Source organism: Astatotilapia calliptera, chromosome 14 (genome assembly GCF_964374335.1).
Source record: "Astatotilapia calliptera chromosome 14, fAstCal68.1, whole genome shotgun sequence".
NCBI lineage: Eukaryota > Metazoa > Chordata > Actinopteri > Cichliformes > Cichlidae > Astatotilapia > Astatotilapia calliptera.
Window position 1 is genome coordinate 32695986 of NC_137435.1, and position 17103 is coordinate 32713088.

Sequence of the window (17103 nt, forward strand, 5' to 3'; positions counted from 1 at the left end):
ATCTCTTTACCCGTCGGCTTCCCGTGGCTGTCATGCGACCGGCTATTGCAGTTAATAATACAACAGCTTCTTGACATTTTTGTGTTTCTTTTTATCGCTGTATAACTGATTTCAATTGAAAGTCTGTGTGCGCTAGTACCTCTTGCCACGAGTTCCCAGAATCCTTTGCGGTTCTACCCGTGAATGACGTCACATTTTCAATCTCTATATAATATGCGTGTTAAATTTTATATTTGGGGTAAAATATCAAGTCTTTTCAAGTAAACAGGTTCAAGTCCAATTCAAGTCCCAAGTCATTGGTGTAAAAGTCCAAGTCAAGTCACAAGTCTTAGAACATTTTTTCAAGTCAAGTCTAAAGTCATAAAATTAATGACTCGAGTCTGACTCGAGTCCAAGTCATGTGACTCGAGTCCACACCTCTGTGGTATTCTCTTTGGATATCTAATTGTATAATTGAATTTGGACTATTTTTTGAGAGCCTTAGTCTGCAGTGATTTAAAGGTTGTGTTTAATGATACAGAAACACACTCAATTTGAATTGCAGCATCACATCAGCTGTGTTCTTGCATGAAAAGCAGAGTGAAGATGGAACAGGATTAACACTATCCCCGCTAATAATGCGTGTGTTATTCTTGAATATTTAGTTCACTGCACATATAAGCATCATACTCTTCTGCACTCTTTTGTGTTTGCCTGGTTATAAACGTAAGAGTGTAACGTGTTGACAGCTCTTTCTGATGTCAGGATGGGGGGACAGTAACCTGCTTAGTGTGCATATGCAAATTCAATTATACGCTCCTGGTGTTTCAAAACGATTTTGAAGGAATCGTTCTTAATAACAAGAAGATAAGACAGCAGTGCTTTAAAATGAGTTAGCACACTGGCAAAAACACTTCCAAATGTGACTTTCGTTGAGCTTAAAATGTTCCTTTTTGATAAAGCAGATAGTTAGTTAGGGCTGGATCATGTGACCCTGAAGCCTAGGTTGCTGGGGATTTTCCATGATGCCCTGAGTGTTTCTTTTTCACTCACAACATGCTGAAACAGCAATCGTTTAATCATTAGTTATTATTAAGCTCTGGATCTCTTCCACAGCTTCTCTTTGTCCTGCTTCTCTCAACTCACCCCCAACCGGTCTCAGCAGATGGCTACCCCTCCCTGAGCCTGGTTCTGTTGGTGGTTTCTTCCTGTTAAAAGAGAGTTTTTCCTTTCCACTGTTGCCAAGTGCTTGCTCACAGGGGGTCAGTCTAAACTGTTGGGGTTTTCTCTGTATTTTTGTGGGGCCTTGCAGTACAAAGTGCCTTAAGGCACTGTTGTTATTTAGCGCTATATAAATAAAACTGAAATTGTACTCTTTTCATAACAGTGTCATGTATATACATTTGGTAATCAAAGACATTGAATGCTTGTTAGACCATGTTTTTTTCTCACTGCCTCACGATTTGCCTAGTTGTAAGTCCGTCTGGACTTTATGAGGGAAGAACTCCACTCAGGAGCTTCTAATCTGGACTAGACACGTGGATTGAGCGACACCTTGCGGTGAACACGAAAAACAACAACAAACTGACACCAGCAAGAAGCGGAAGCGTGCGGTTTGTCCTTTCCGACTTTCTGTAGAGCGGCGTCAACATGTCGGCCCCCTTGACAGTAAGTTACCCTTCAAATTTCGACTTATTACTGCATTAAGCTGACTAAATTACATGTTGTACGTAAGGCAGGCCCGGCAGGCTTAAAGCGCATGGTGTTGTTAGGATTTTGCAAGGTAGCTGAACCATATAAATACGATAAGAGTAACGTTAGCTAATGTTAGAAAAGACCTGTGGTTGAATTTGTGTGAGACACGTTTTTACATAACCTAACTGTAAGATACGTAATTATGGCAAAATCTCCGTGTCTGAATGGAAAACAAAAACCACACTGTTAACAGACATGTGCTGTCATTGATTCTCTACTTAGGTTTAACCTGACAGTAGTCACCGTTCATATCCTCCATCCCATTTCCTGTCTCTGTGCACAGTATCTACACAGATGTTGCCAGCGATCAGTTCTCCTCGTTGTTGCTAGGCGACAGTGGAGCACCAACTCAGCATCTCCTCCTCCTCTGCACAGGAGACTCCTCCTGTTCCTCACCCAGCGTTTCTATGATGTAGAGATGCTCCTCAGGTGGAGGTATCAGGCACAAAGGAGCCAGCTTCAAAAGAAAAATGTGTAGGACTCATTTTGGGACTTTGTAACATGATGATGCACCTGTTCCTGCTCCTGCTGCTCTCTGTTGTTTGGTGTAAATCACTGACTTTTCTGCTACTTTTACTTTCTTCCAGCTACTATAGCTACACACAAAGGTTTTATGGGCCAGACATAGCATCAGCGTATTACATCTTGAGTCTGAAGGGAGGATTTAGGTAAGTGCCTTGTTCCCTTGTGCCTGCACTGTAGCTATAGAAGGATTGTTTACATATTTAATAACTGTCCACCAAACATTTTCAGGTTTAATAATGGTCAGTTTTTTCTTGAAATCTTGAAAAATAGTTCCAGGATGAAATTTGAACCGTGTTGCAAACATTTCTTGCACAGAAACAGTTTATTGAAGGGAGAAAAACAGAAAAGGTTCAGATATGCCAAATTACTCAGCTGGCCTGAATATCATTGGTAATAAGATAAGATAAGATAAGATAGAACTTTATTAATCCCTCGGGTGGGTTCCTCTGGGAAATTCGACTTCCAAAAAAAGCACAGCAACGACCGAAGTTACAGTTACAGAATTGTTATATATATATACACACACACACACACACACACACACACACACACACACACACACACACACACACACACACACACACATAAATACAGAGACAAATATAAATAAAATATACAAAGGGGATAAATAGAATAAATAGGAATAAAAAATAAAAATACAAGTGAATTGCACATTTCAAGTATTGAGTCTATTGCACTGTTGACTATTTACAAAAAGTATTGCACAAGGTATTGTACAGTGAGGTGAAGAGGCACTACAGCTTAGTTGTTCCCCCCTCCTTTGTCCTCCTGTTTCCCCTCCCTCTCCCCTCCAGGGAGGAGTTAAACAGTCTGATGGCGTGTGGGACAAAGGAGTTTTTAAGTCTGTTAGTTCTTGTCTTGGGGAGAAGCAACCTGTCACTGAACAGACTCTTCTGATTGTTTATGGCCGTGTGCAGAGGATGCCCAGCATTGTTCATAATGTCCAGCAGTTTTTTTAGTGTCCTTTTCTCTGCCACTGTCACCAGAGTGTCCAGCTTCATGCCGACCACAGAGCTAGCCTTCCTGATCAGTTTCTCCAGCCTGGATGAGTCCTTCTTTGCTGTGCTGCTCCCCCAGCACACCACAGCATAGAAAAGTACTCCAGCAACCACCGACTGGTAAAACATCCTCAGGAGCTTCCTGCAGATGTTAAAAGACCTCAGCCTCCTGAGGAAGTACAGTCGGCTTTGGGCTTTTTTATACAGGTGCTGAGTGTTGCATTACCAGTCCAGTTTGTTGTCCACCCACAGCCCGAGGCTCTTATGGAGTAATTAATCCAAATTTGAAATTTGTGGTTCAAATTATTGAACACAAACATCTTCACTGTGAGATGGGGATCACAGTGAGTGTCTACAGCCAACAGTAAAACATAGTGGAGGCTCTGTCATGGTTTGTGGCTGCATTCCCAGTGGTGTTGGGTCAAAGCTGATTGGCTGCATCAGATTTTGATTCAACATGCAATACCATGTTGAAAGTGTCTGATTGGCAACAGCTTCATTTTTCAGCATAAGAATGATCCCAAAACACTGGCAATGCAGTAAAAACTCACAGTAAAACACTGATAGTGTTATGGATTGGCCTCTCCAGAGCCCAGACCTCAACATTAGTTAAGCAGATCAGTGAGACAAAGAACAGAACAAAATGCAAAACATCGAAAGAAGAACTTTTAAGAAGCCTGGAGCACTATTCCTGAAGAAAGCTTGACCAAGAGAGTTCAGGCTGTGCTGAAGAATAAAGATGATGAGCAGATGAGTCTCATGACAAAAGCACTAGAGTTGGATACTTTTAAACTTTTTAGTTTTTTCTTTTCTCTTGCTGTTGCTGTTTCGGGGATGTGTATATATATATATGTATGTATATGTGTGTATATATATATATATGTGTGTGTGTGTGTGTGTGTGTGTGTGTATACGTGTGTGTGTGAAGTGTTTGAGTTAAGTTCTTGTCTTTGTGCTGCTGTGATCCATGATTCTCAGGTATGTCGGCCAGTCTGAGTGGTTTCGTACAAACCAGAGGGGCAAATTCAGCTGGGACTTCTTAAATCACAAAAACACGCCTATAGAAGAAGCAGACATGAGTTATACCATCATCAACTACACAGGACTGGAAAATTTGGGTACTGAGTTCAAACTTAATTTTTTCACTTGCTGATAATTAATTTCTTTAATATTCAGCAAGCAAGTCTAGTTTCTGATCTGATTTATGTCACCACAGAGAGGCAGCGATCTTTGCGGACTCTAAAATTAAAAGGCTGTCCTGAAGTGGACGACTGGTTCCTGGCCAGGCTCCATTTGTTCCAGGACTCTCTGGAGGAGCTAGACATCTCACATTGTCCACGCATCACCACAGGCGGCCTGGCTGCGCTCAGGAATCTCAAGTAAATGAGCCAAAATGCATCAAAATACTAGTTAATATCACTAGTGATATTTGTTATAATACAGTTTTTTCTGATTGCTTAAGCACATTTTTTGTAACTATTGGCTAATTTTGCAAAACTCTTCACACAAATAAGAAAACCTGTCACCCAATAATCAAAACATTGTAGTTCTCTTGCAAAAGCAAACACAGCTAGATTAACTCTTCACACCTTCGTAAAAATGGTGTTTCCGTATCAAACAGTACACACAAGCCATCATCTCCTAAGCACACAATGCGCCAACTGCACACCGATGGTATGAATACAAAACACATCTGGCGTTTGCCTTCCCTGTGCACAAGGTAGGCTATGTCAGTTTGAGCTCATACTTCTGTCATAGATCCATAAGCATAGAGGGATCCAAACTTCAAGTACTGGTGTTTATTCAAACACATCAAAACAAACACAAGTGTTTATTTCCAAGTATAGGATTATTTGCAATCGCCATAATGACTATATGGGTTACTTGGTCTGCAGTGAACATGCTTCCTCTGCCCCAGCATCTGGTCATCTAGCAATTCTGTAAAGTAACAATTTCAGTATTTTTACATCAATGGTATTGGTGTGTTTCTCATTGGCATATGGCAGTGCTACAAGTCTTTGTGCGAAGTGACTGTACTAACCGATTCTCATTTCAAGATGTCCTTATGGTACTTGCTCTAGTGTAGCGGCTCGAGTTAGGCTGGACCCGTTGGCCAGCTACCCTCAGGGTCATTCCACGGTTGATGACATGGTCCACTATTGTAGCTCTGATGTCATCAGCAATTCTATTTCTTACTCTTCCTACCCTTCCTCTCCCCCCTCCTCATCTTCCTCTCCCCCCTCCTCGTCTTCCTCTTGCTCCTCCTTGTCCTTGTCGTCCTCTTCATCCTACTTCTTCACCTCCACGTCCTCTTCCTCGGCCTCCTCTACTTCTCACTCTTTCTGCTCCCTCCATTGTACTCCGCACACACAGCTTACCTGTATTATAGTGCTTAGGCTGATTGCAAAGTGAACTAATTATCTAAAAAGGTTTTCACATGTGAAAGTGTGCCAGACAGTTGGCAAATTAGTGTTAATGATAGCCATACATGTGTATACTTTTGCTAGGAGTGTGTTGGAAATTTGGTAATTGAGTGTTGTGCAGTGAATTGTGCCTGCAGTTTTGCAAAGTGTGTGTTACAAAATTGCAAACTGAGTGCAAAGCAGTTTTTGTGCTTTTAGTTTTGCAAACTCAGTGAGTGGTTTTGCTATAAGTCTGAATAGTTTTAAAGATTGTGCTACAGGAATCACAGTTAGGGTTTAAGCATTCAGAAAAAACTGTAAGTACTTCTTTATTTCTTTTACTGTCTCTGCCTGCTGCAGGGGACTGAAGCATCTGAATGTCTCATCCCTACCTGGGATTTCAAATCCCGGCCTGGTCATCATCCTGCTGGAGGAAATGCTACCACAGTGCCAGATCACAGCTAATGGCTACGACCACAATCTGAGGAAGGTGGAAGAAGAAGAAGAGGAGCAAATGCAAAGACAGAGGTAGCATGTGGATTGGGATGGAAATCAGAGAGGAAACGGGCAATCTCTTCTGTCTGTTCATGTGCCATCTCACTCGATACAGCCTGTGAGACATCAGAGAAATGCAGCATGGAGAAGGGCAGCAGATACAACAGCAAGAAAAAATTAGCAGAGCCAATATATCTGACTTATGCAGCAGTTCACAAATCCCAGAATACACATTTTTCCTTAGAAACAGGTGGTTGCCGGGGGTCACTGACTGGTCTTTAGGCCTGCATGACTGGGATTTTGGAAATCATTTTTCTCAGTGTCTGCCATCAACCTCCAGCAACCATTTGCAACTGGTCAGGGAATGCAAATTTTTCTCTCATAACTGGTTGCCAGATGGTTGCAGATCTGCTGTTCGGGCCAACATTGTCACCATGGTTGTCACATTGACCTCAATATCAGACTTATAGTTTATGAAGTCAAATGTGATTAAACAATCACAAACCCAACAAACTGGGTTGCTTTAAACCAGAATCAGTTTATAGGTATGTACACATATGTGATGTAAATTTATATGCCACCTAAACCGTTTCTGTCTCAATTGTTGCTGAATGTAAATATAAGTGTAAATATAATAAAGACTGACAAAGAATAAAGAGTGTGACAATTATTGTTAGCTTTACTGCCAACTCTGAGTTGGCAGTTCGTCTTGTAACCGGAAGGTTGCCGGTTTGAGCACTGGCTCGGACAGTCTCGGTCGTTGTGTCCTTGGGCAAGACACTTCACCCGTTGCCTACTGGTGGTGGTCAGAGGGCCCGGTGGCGCCAGTGTCCAGCAGCCTTGCCTCTGTCAGTGCGCCCCAGGGCATCTGTGGCTACAATGTAGCTTGCCATCACCAGTAGTGTAAAGCGCTTTGGGGTCCTTAGGGACTAAATAAAGTGCTGTACAAATACAGGCCATTTATCATTTACTCTTGTCACATGTTTTAAAGATAGTGCAAGCGATGTCGTCACACATCACAGCGTGTCTGTATGTATTTGTAATCTGCACTGCAGGAGCTTATGTGAGGAAACTAAAGCCCATAATCCAGTGTGAGCCTTGTTCTGCAGCAGTGTCAATGGACTGATGAAGACACCTATGAGAGAAGAGTGAATGTGGGTGAAGAAACTGCTGCTACTTTTGTATGTAAATATACCATCTCAAGTCATTTGGTAGCATTTATTTTGTTATGTTGGATAGTACTGGAAGCTATATTAAAGTACAAAATGTATAATAATTTCAAATGTTAAGTAACAGTTTACTGACTACATGCATTTTTGGTGATATTTAATATAATATCAAGTATTGGGATCAGCTGTAGTGATGGGCACAGCGAGGCTTTGTGAGAGACTGAAACGCTGGAAGGAGTTGTGCCAGAATTAAAATGAGGTTTTGAACCAATCTGACACCCGCAGCCTTCTACTGACACCTACTGGCCACTTTTTCCTATTATCACATGTATTGAAAATGCTATTTTGTGAAGCAACACCAAAACAAATTAATTTATAAAACAAAATATATGGAGAAAAGGCTGCTGTGTTTATTGTAATATCCACACAGGTTGTGAGGATTTGAATGTCGTCCACTTTGTAGGTGAGCTCAGTGTAAACCAATGGATTTTGTGGAACATGATTTGTGGAATGCAGCTAATTATTTCATGGGACATGAAAATAAATAAGAGAAAGTCGAAATGGTCCTCAATTAGTAATTTGTGGGTGGAAACTTCCTTACCCTGAGGATTGTTTGAGGTTTTAGTTTGCGAGCAAAGTAATTGTCACATTTATGGCCAGTTTTCTGACCTTAAATTGTGTGTTAGTAAATCAGATTCACTGATAAGGGATGTCTGTTCGTGTTTCCATGGGAGTGACCAGTCGAACAGTGACCATTAAAAATTTGAATAATAATTATATATATGTATATATATATATATATATATTTATTTATTTATTTATTTATTTATTTCAAACAAATTCTCCAGTGGACATCACACTCACGGTGAATTAAGTAAAAAAAAACAAAAAAACAAAATCTGATATGAAAGAAAAAAGGAGCACGTGATCTGTCAGCCTGAGATCTGAGATGAGAAATTACACTCTAAATGATTACATCACCCAAGGAATGCGGGAAAAGGTATTTTGTGGTATAGACTGTAAGTAAATATCAAAATGTATTATTATTATTATTATTTACCTGGAGGCAATTTTTGTATTCAAAAATATATCATAATTATATAATAATATAAATTAATTTTAAAGCTGTTTTAGGGTTAAAACCAAGAAGCAGCAGTTAAGAACTTTCCAAATGCTGGTATTGGCATTGGATAGATGCTAGCATGACAGGATTGATGATACTTTGTTTCTGTCCTCGAAGTTCAGTATGTAGTCCACTGCATTTTTGGAAGTGAAGAAGAAGAAGAAGAACATCAAAAATGCACTCTGAAAAATGTCTGAGCCTTTATGTTTGACTTTGGTATCTTATTTTATTTTTTTAATTATTAAAAAAACTAAACATTTTTTTTATAGCTAATAGCACATTTAAACAACAGAAGTTGATCAATAAAACCTTAAAGACAGCCACATTTACATTAAAAGAAGAAAAAAAAAACAGTTTCAAAATAAAAAGTTGAAAGGTGTGTTTTGTTGTGTTCATTAATTATTGTGGAAAGCAAAAATGACAGTGATTTATTGGTCATTAAAATGTGTTCAGAATTTCGAAATTGATTATGATTCATCTCACAAGTCATAACACACTGCTCCCGCTACATAAGCTGGCTTTATGGAGTAAAGGTCTCAGTATCGGTATTGGTATGGGCAATACTGACCGCGTCTTTACTTGGTGTTACATCAATACGTAACTTTGCAGCATGGTACAGCACTACCCACCTGTCGAAACTTGTGTGAAACACATCAAACTGTAAATTAGCATTGGCCACATGATGTGGGTGCTTTGGTTGGAACCACACCACCGAGCAGTGTTTCGGAGTAACTGGAGTCAAATAGTCTTATCGAAAGTCCCAAACTGAAGGTAGGAACAGACTTTTCTTGTGAAGCTGAACAAAAGAGTAAGCACGGACCGCGTTTGTGACGGACAACAACAGAACAGCTAGCTGTGTGTTAGATACCTCTCATAACTTCTTAAAATTCGGCATTTAAATCGATTGTCATCAGAACCCTTGTGGTGTAAGATCCTCAGCAGACGGATAAATGTCTGATTCGTCAGGTAGGACGGATGTATGATAGTTAAATTTCGGTTAAACTTCGAGAATGTGTCGCTGTTTCTGCGTGCTAGTGTAGCTAGCTTCAAAGCTAGGTGCATTCGTTTTACGTGAAACTGTGCGGTGAGTTTGACGTGCTGTTTTATTTTTACATTTGTAGAACTTCCTAAATCAGAAAAAGAGGAGGAGGTCACTCCCGAACCAGAGGTGAGAATAGTAGTGTGTGTGAAGCAGTGAATGCTAGCAGCGAGGTGTGGTTAAATCCGTCAGATTGACATAATCCAAACAAAACCCTCATTTGTCAGTGTCTGAGACAGGAAGAGGTGATAAAGCTGTTCAGCAATATTTCAGTGCAGTGTAGATAAATGTGATATGCTTGTAAATGTTAGTATTGTTTCCTATGCAGGAACAATCCGACGACAGCAGTGAAGACGAGGCTGCAGGAGACGTAGACAGTACGTGAACACATAGACACGGGATTTATAACTTCTGTATTTTCATTTTCACTCTTACTTTACTGCTTACATCCAGTGATTGGACTGGTTCCCAGTTGTATATATTTCTGCTGTTAGTTTGACCATTGTGCCAACCCAGCAGTATAATGTACTTCTTAGTAGCTAAATCCCAAGATATACTTTACTACTTGTGACTAAACAGTGTCAGTGTCCTCTGCATTTTCCTGCTAATGCAGTGGCTGTGCTGAGACATGTTTTATCAGACTAGGAGCTGCCTCTTGACTTGGCTGAATGTATCGATTTCTGCCTTTATCTGATTTTCCCTGTGTTCCCATCAGTGGATTTCATGCGCAACCTCTTCTCCAGCGCGCTGGGCCTCAGTTCAGCTGAGAAAGTCCTGGATGAGCTGACTCTGGATGGAGTGGCACGATACATAAACAGCGGCAAATGTGAGTCTTTGCCCGCCTTCACTCTGCCCCCCACCGGAGTGGATCGATTTACCGCTTACGAGCCTGTTTCCACAATGCAGTTATTATTGATTGAGCCGCAAGCTTCTCTGCTTTCATGCAGGTAAAAACATCATCTGCATGGTTGGAGCAGGAATATCCACATGTGAGTATCTCTCTTTTATATCACAGAATAAGCACTTAAACTGCTTAAAGATCACCTCTTTTATTAATTACTATTATTATAATAATCATTATTATTCTTAATGAGTAACTGAACATCATTTCTCTCTACAGCTGCTGGAATCCCAGATTTTCGCTCTCCAGAAACTGGCCTGTATGCAAACCTGCAAAAATACAACTTGCCTTACCCAGAGGCTATTTTCCAGATAGATTACTTTAAGGTTTGTGAGAGATTGTTTTGGACATACTTGAGGGGAGATAGTGGCTATAAAACTTTGCCCATTTATTACTCACTTCTTAAACAACTTTGTATTCGCTAATATTGACACAAAAAACAACATATTAATTACTGTCGGCCTCGAATTCAACACATTAAACCATAACTCATATTTCAGTCAAAAAACTACTTTTTTATGTTCATTTTCAGCTCAATTTGTTTTATTCTTGGACTCTCCCAGAGTAGGTTCCCATGATTCACAGCTCAAAATAAACCCCTCAGATCATCCACTATCTGAAACATATCTCTTGTAGCTTTCTTTGCCCTCCCTTTAAACCATGTTTCTTGTGAATGGCTTTGGCCATGTTTAGTATGAACACGCACCATTGTAACAGGATAAAGTAAGTAAACACATAAAAGGTCAACTTCAAGGCTTTGGCTTTAACTCATCTACATTTATCTTGTAACTTTTTTGAAATTGTTATTTTAGAAAAAAAATTATCTTTTTCTCCGTCTCGTATTTCAGAAACATCCAGAGCCATTCTTTGCCTTGGCAAGGGAGCTTTACCCGGGACAATTTAAGGTACAACACGCACACTTGCGGATTATTTGTCACATGTGTTGTTATATAGAAAACTACAAATGGCCTCACACTGTGTTCATTCTCTCATGTTGGACCTTTGCGGGTGTTTAGCCAACAATCTGTCACTATTTCATGAAGATGTTGAAAGACAAGGGCATCCTGAGACGCTGCTACACACAGGTAGGAGGAACACTCGCTTTTCACAAATGAAGTCACTATTGCTGCATTTACATTCCCGCCTGTGTTCATTCAGAATATCGACACGCTGGAGCGAGTAGCCGGGCTCGAAGGAGACGACCTAATCGAAGCTCACGGGACGTTCTACACGTCACACTGTGTCAGCTTCTGCTGCCGCAAAGAGTACAGCCTGGAGTGGATGAAAGGTGTGGTGTTTTTGTTTTCTTGCTTTGGATTGTTGCTTTAGTCTGATTAAGAGACACTTGGAATCTTAACTTTCTCCTGCTGTCTTGTAGAGAAAATCTTTTCTGACGACATTCCCAAATGTGACAAGTGCAGCAGTTTGGTTAAACCAGGTCAGTAGATGTTCATTTGTTTAAATGTTAGTAATGTTGAGTTTCAACCATGACTTTTAGAAAGTCTCTCTCTTCTGCTTTTTCTTACACAGATATTGTCTTCTTTGGAGAGAACCTACCTGCCCGATTCTTCACTTCAATGAAGATGGTGAGTGGACACCAGCGGCTTGTGAACATTCTGGCATATTTTGAGGAAATGTGATGCAGCTACTTAGTAACAGTAAACGTTGTTTTTGGGTTTGTTTTTTTTTTTTGGTAAACCTTTCAGGATTTTCCTCGTTGCGACCTTCTCATTGTTATGGGGACATCCCTTCAGGTTCAACCATTTGCGAGTCTAGTCAGCAGGTACTGCAGCTCAACTTTCACATTCCTGTCTGAGCACAGAGACCGCCACAGTAATTGTGGTAGTAGACCACAGACCTGCAGGAGAGTTTGTTTGAGAGCTTTTGCACTCAACCACATTTTATAATTTCATGTAGATCTGGTGAAAACTTTATTTTGTGTGTTTCTTTTTCATTTAGGGTTTCAAAAAATTGCCCCAGACTGCTCATTAACATGGAGAAATCAGGGCAGGTAAGCACTCACCACTTCCTTTTCCTTCTTTCTTGGATTCTTTGTGCAGGCTTGTGTTGATGTGCGTCTCTGTGCAGGTTAAGCCCATGATGAGTTTGTTTGGTTTCGGCGAAGGGATGGACTTTGACTCAGACAAGGCTTACAGGTGATAATGAGACACAGCTACTCCTCTCCATAGCTTTACTCTGCATTTGCCGTTTACTACAAACTAATATAAACAAAAGATCTTAATGAGTGCAGTGTACTGTAGCCGTACCTTTACATTAAGCTGCACAATATATGTGTCAAATACAGTTTAACAGATACTCAGGAAAAGGTTTTTTGTTTTATGATTTAGTTATTTTTATGTGAAATGTATGCTGTAAGTTCAGACTGATGCACAGAGTAATGAACACACATCACGCAGGCCACCATTTTACAACCAGAGGGCACCAAAGACTTATCTATCTGTCCCAAATGGAATTGGTAGATACTTTGAATATACTACATTTTTTTCATACTACTCACTACATTAATGATTGAACTAATTTATAACTACGTTGCTCAGTATCTGACTTGCTAAAAAGTTTCTATGAAACTGAAAAGTCATCGAAAGTTATCAGATTCCCTTTAAATCAGCGGTCCCCAACTTTTTTTGCGCCACAGACCGGTTTAATGTCAGACAATAATTTCACGGATCGGCCTCTGCGGTTTTGCGGATAAATACAACAAAATAAGATTTCACGACCAAGACAAAAACTGTGATATTTTGTAAATATAATAATAAACGCGTATTCGCTGTGTAGTTGTGTAACTTTATTAGCAGCGTCCTCCTAAAATCCGCCAACAACATGAGATTAACAGCCTTCTCTCTGCCCCTTAGCTTTCTGGTCGCTATGGTAACATGTAAATATTTCTTTCAAAATAAGACGCACAACTACAACACGGGAAAAGACCTAGGGAAACCAAGTTAACAATAAAAACCCTGAAACCATCAATTTCACACCCGAGCCTCAAATCTTGCAGCCCGGTACTAAACGCCTCACAGACTGGTACCGGCCCGGGGGTTGGGGACCGCTGCCTTAAATGACCAAGAAAGCTTTAGTGGAAGCAGTGAGTTTAATTTATTAGCATCTTGTGCCAAAACAAACAAAAAGCAAATAAATTAAAATGATGGTTATTTTTAAACTGCTTTCTTCAGTAAGGTGTCCATTGCTGCCTTATTTGCAGCTCAGTTTATGCTGTAAAAGATAAGCGGTGCTGGTGTTGTCAGTGAAATAAAAAGTTGTTTTGCACTAACACGTTGCTATTTATTTGCCTCTCTCTCCAGAGATGTAGCTCACATTAGTACTTGTGATGATGGATGTTTGGCTCTAGCTGATCTTCTGGGATGGAAGGTAAGTTACATGTCCCCTTTCAAGGATGCTGTCCTATGTTATGTTTTTGCTATGTTTTTAGGCCTATCATGTGTAAGGTTAAAACAAGTAAACACTGCTCAGAAAGTGATGGGAACACTTGATCATCAAAATATAACATAAGGTAATTTTAACTTCAGGGTATCAGTCTGTCTGGTTGGGAAGCAGAAACCACTGTGAGTCCATTTCACCTGCTTTGGTGCAAATGAGAGTGACAACAGTTGTACTGTAGAGGTGACAACCACTAAAAAAAATTTTTGCGTGTGGACCATTTCTTACCTTTTTTTTTTTTTTTTTCCCTTTTCTTTTTTTGGCTGTTAACTTTTTTTGATCTAGTTCTGCATTTTGCTGGTGTCCTTGTCACTGCTGTTAGGATGACACAGTGCCTGCAGTCAATTCAGATTGTAGAGATAGTTCAGCTCATAGGCACAGCCATAAGTGCTGTCACACAGATGTTTGCTGTGCCTCGCAGCACAGGGCAGTAGAAGCAGTAGAAGCCGGCCTAGCAGGAGGGTCAGTGTCTGCTTCTTTGTGGGAGGAGGAACAAGAGCGCATACTCATACATATTTAACACAACTGTCAGAATCAGACTACATTAGGGTAGCACGAGGGCCTCATGTCCTTCAGTGGGACCTTTGCTGATAGTGCAGCACCATGCAGCTCGATTAACCTTTGCAAGAGAGGAAGTGGTGGGTCTGTCACTCCAGACCTGCTAGCTGAGAACCTCTGGGATGTCTTATATTAGTGGTGACCCATTTTCCTTGCAGATGAGAGCAGGATCAGACGGATCACATGTGACAGGCATGAAAGAGTCTGGAGACGTTGTGGTGAATGATATGTGATATGACCAGCTTGGCAGAGGATCAATGATGTTCTGTGGAGGCATATCCTTAGACAGTGTTAGCCAACAGTGCTTACTACTGTTAGGTACTGAGATGAAAGTTTCATTATGCCAGCGAAGATCCTGTGTTCCTCCTGGTGTAGGACAGTAATAATAATAATGGATTGGATTTATATAGCGCTTTTCAAGGCACCCAAAGCGCTTTACAATGCCACTATTCATTCACTCTCACATTAACACACTGGTGGAGGCAAGCTACAGTTGTAGCCACAGCTGCCCTGGGGCAGACTGACAGAAGCGAGGCTGCCATATCGCGCCATCGGCCCCTCTGGCCAACACCAGTAGGCGGTAGGGTAAAGTGTCTTGCCCAAGGACACAACGACCAGGACAGAGAGCCCGGGGATCGAACCGGCGACCTTCCGGTTACAGATACGCTTCCCAACCCCCTGAGCCATGGTCGCCGTGCACAGTAGCCGTGCTCATGTGGCCAGAGTGCATAGGCTGTTCTTAGATGATGCTGGCATTGATGGCATTAACTGGTCCTCACATGCCCCAAAACTGAATCCAACTGAGAACCTTTGGGGCATCCTATCGGTGCATCTGAAGCAGCCAAACAGCAGCAGGGAGACCCTGTTGGACATCATTCACCATCTCATGAGGCCTTTAGAATGTTGTGTACATGCATGTGGAGGCCATAAACATTACTGAGCTGATCGGATTTAAATTTTGAACTTTAGATTTTTTGTGCGATTATGTAGCCCACAACGTGTTGATTACTTTGTTTTTTTCCTAAACAAAATCATCAATGTGTCTAAAGATTTTTAACTGCTCTTATTTATTTTGTTTGTTTTTGAGCAGCAAAAACATCCTAGTGTCAAGGTAGCCTATTGTAGATCGTTGTGAAGTTGTGGTTTTCCTGATGGAAGAGGTGTCGCAGAACAAAACAAAAAAAAAAGCTTGAGCTGTTTGTCTTGTAGCTTTTCTTGTTGCCACCACTTTGGGCTCCATATCTCAGTGACTCAGCTGCATTAAAGCTCTTGTTTGTTACGTCTCTCCAGGCAGAGCTGGAAGAGCTGGTGAAGAAGGAGCACGCCAAGATCGACAGTCAGGATGCAAAAGAGAAGGCCAGTGAAAACAAAGGAGCGACAGCCAAGGCGAGCTCTGCATCAGCGCCACCAGAACCCAAAGCTGAGGAGTAACCAATAAAAAGCTCCCTGATTAAATGAAGCTCCTGTGGTGATGTCACAGATTGAAGTGGCATCGGGGGGTTACCTGGAAGCGAGGCTGTGGTGGACTTTCTGACATCTGTTTATATCAGTCATTTGCATTTTTTTTTTTTTTTTTTTTTTTTAACTCAGTCTAAACTGTTTATCACTTTCTCTGTGGCTCGGCAGATTTTATGTTGCAACAGAACCTATTGTTCATTTATCTGTATTGCAGTAGCACATAGCGTGCCCATGTGCGTTGTGGTTAATGTCTCTAAAATAGGCGCCATTGCACTTCACAGCGGCTCAGACGAATATGCAAACCAGCAATTGAACATGTGATATTTTGTTTAATCAAAAATGATCTTTTCTGTGAAGATAAGCGGGCTGTTTTAGGTGCTGTGTTATTTCCCTCAAGCCAAAACCTGCTGTGCTGATAACTTTCCTACTAACAAAATTAACTTCCTGATGGGTGACTGCAGTTGGGCACATGGCTCTTCTAAAATGTCTCAATTTGTAATTTACTGTGTTTTTCATGTTCCTCTCATGTTTAATTTTTTTTAATGATGTTTAAAAAAAAAAAAAGCAATGTAAAAAATGCAAAAGAAAGTCTACACCTAAGTTGATTTGGGGCATGGGGGACATGAGAAGATCTGGTTTTATTGTAAACTTGTGTGATCATGAATTGATTTGTGGGTTTAAAAATACTCGGGTGGATGCAATAACATTAACATCTGTACAATGTCACAGGAACCAGTGCAACCCCCTGCAATAAATTTTACCTTTTCAAAGCTGATCATTTTCACTTCTGTTAAGTCTTTCATAGAGGAGTTGGTTACACTGTGGTTATGTATGCTACATGGACAAAGTATAGGACCACATGCACAACACACCTACAGGAGCTGCTCAGAAACCACTGCCATGACGCTCCTGCTTACGTTAAAGCCAGGGGGGGTCTGCAGATGTTGGGTCTTGGTGACTTTTACACACCATCACCTCACCTCGGCAACACTGCTTTGTATACTTCATACCTGAGTTGCTGTGATTCCTAAATCGTTACCGTGGCACTCTTGAATTAAGTGAGATTTTTAGAACGACTCTTTCTGTCGCGAATGTTTGTGGCTTAACTTTGTACGCCGGTACCAATGAGACCAATCAATGCTAATATTGTTTCTTTATTATGTGTTCTGCTATAACAATGTATCACACCTCAGTGTAATGGATCTCCTAAACTTCATCCTGATG

At 40.8% G+C, this 17103-nt stretch overlaps 2 protein-coding genes across 5 annotated transcripts; both read left to right on the forward strand.

Annotated features, from left to right (window-relative positions):
• Window positions 1-1498: 1498 nt before the first annotated feature.
• Window positions 1499-6831, forward strand: dmac2 (distal membrane arm assembly component 2). Of its 2 annotated transcripts, none has more exons than XM_026192358.2 (6): window positions 1499-1647; window positions 2018-2208; window positions 2322-2402; window positions 4257-4396; window positions 4495-4657; window positions 6041-6831. In XM_026192358.2, the coding sequence occupies exons 1-6, from the start codon at window positions 1630-1632 to the stop codon at window positions 6210-6212; spliced, it is 765 nt and encodes a 254-aa protein (XP_026048143.1). In that variant the 5' UTR covers window positions 1499-1629; the 3' UTR covers window positions 6213-6831. The 2 variants fall into 2 exon arrangements, with proteins under 2 accessions (XP_026048143.1, XP_080144684.1); XM_080288558.1 differs by lacking the exon at window positions 1499-1647 and adding an exon at window positions 1724-1762.
• Window positions 6832-6925: 94 nt separating this feature from the next.
• Window positions 6926-16654, forward strand: sirt2 (sirtuin 2 (silent mating type information regulation 2, homolog) 2 (S. cerevisiae)). Of its 3 annotated transcripts, none has more exons than XM_080288556.1 (16): window positions 6926-7356; window positions 9589-9635; window positions 9835-9883; window positions 10222-10332; window positions 10454-10495; window positions 10627-10733; window positions 11256-11312; window positions 11424-11492; window positions 11566-11695; window positions 11786-11845; window positions 11938-11993; window positions 12114-12190; window positions 12367-12418; window positions 12496-12563; window positions 13728-13794; window positions 15712-16654. In XM_080288556.1, coding segments are annotated over exons 3-16 (1038 nt in total). In that variant the 5' UTR covers window positions 6926-7356; window positions 9589-9635; window positions 9835-9882; the 3' UTR covers window positions 15853-16654. The 3 variants fall into 3 exon arrangements, with proteins under 3 accessions (XP_080144682.1, XP_026048932.1, XP_026048931.1); XM_026193147.2 differs by lacking the exon at window positions 6926-7356 and adding an exon at window positions 8184-9238; XM_026193146.2 differs by lacking the exon at window positions 6926-7356 and adding an exon at window positions 9263-9433.
• Window positions 16655-17103: the final 449 nt, after the last annotated feature.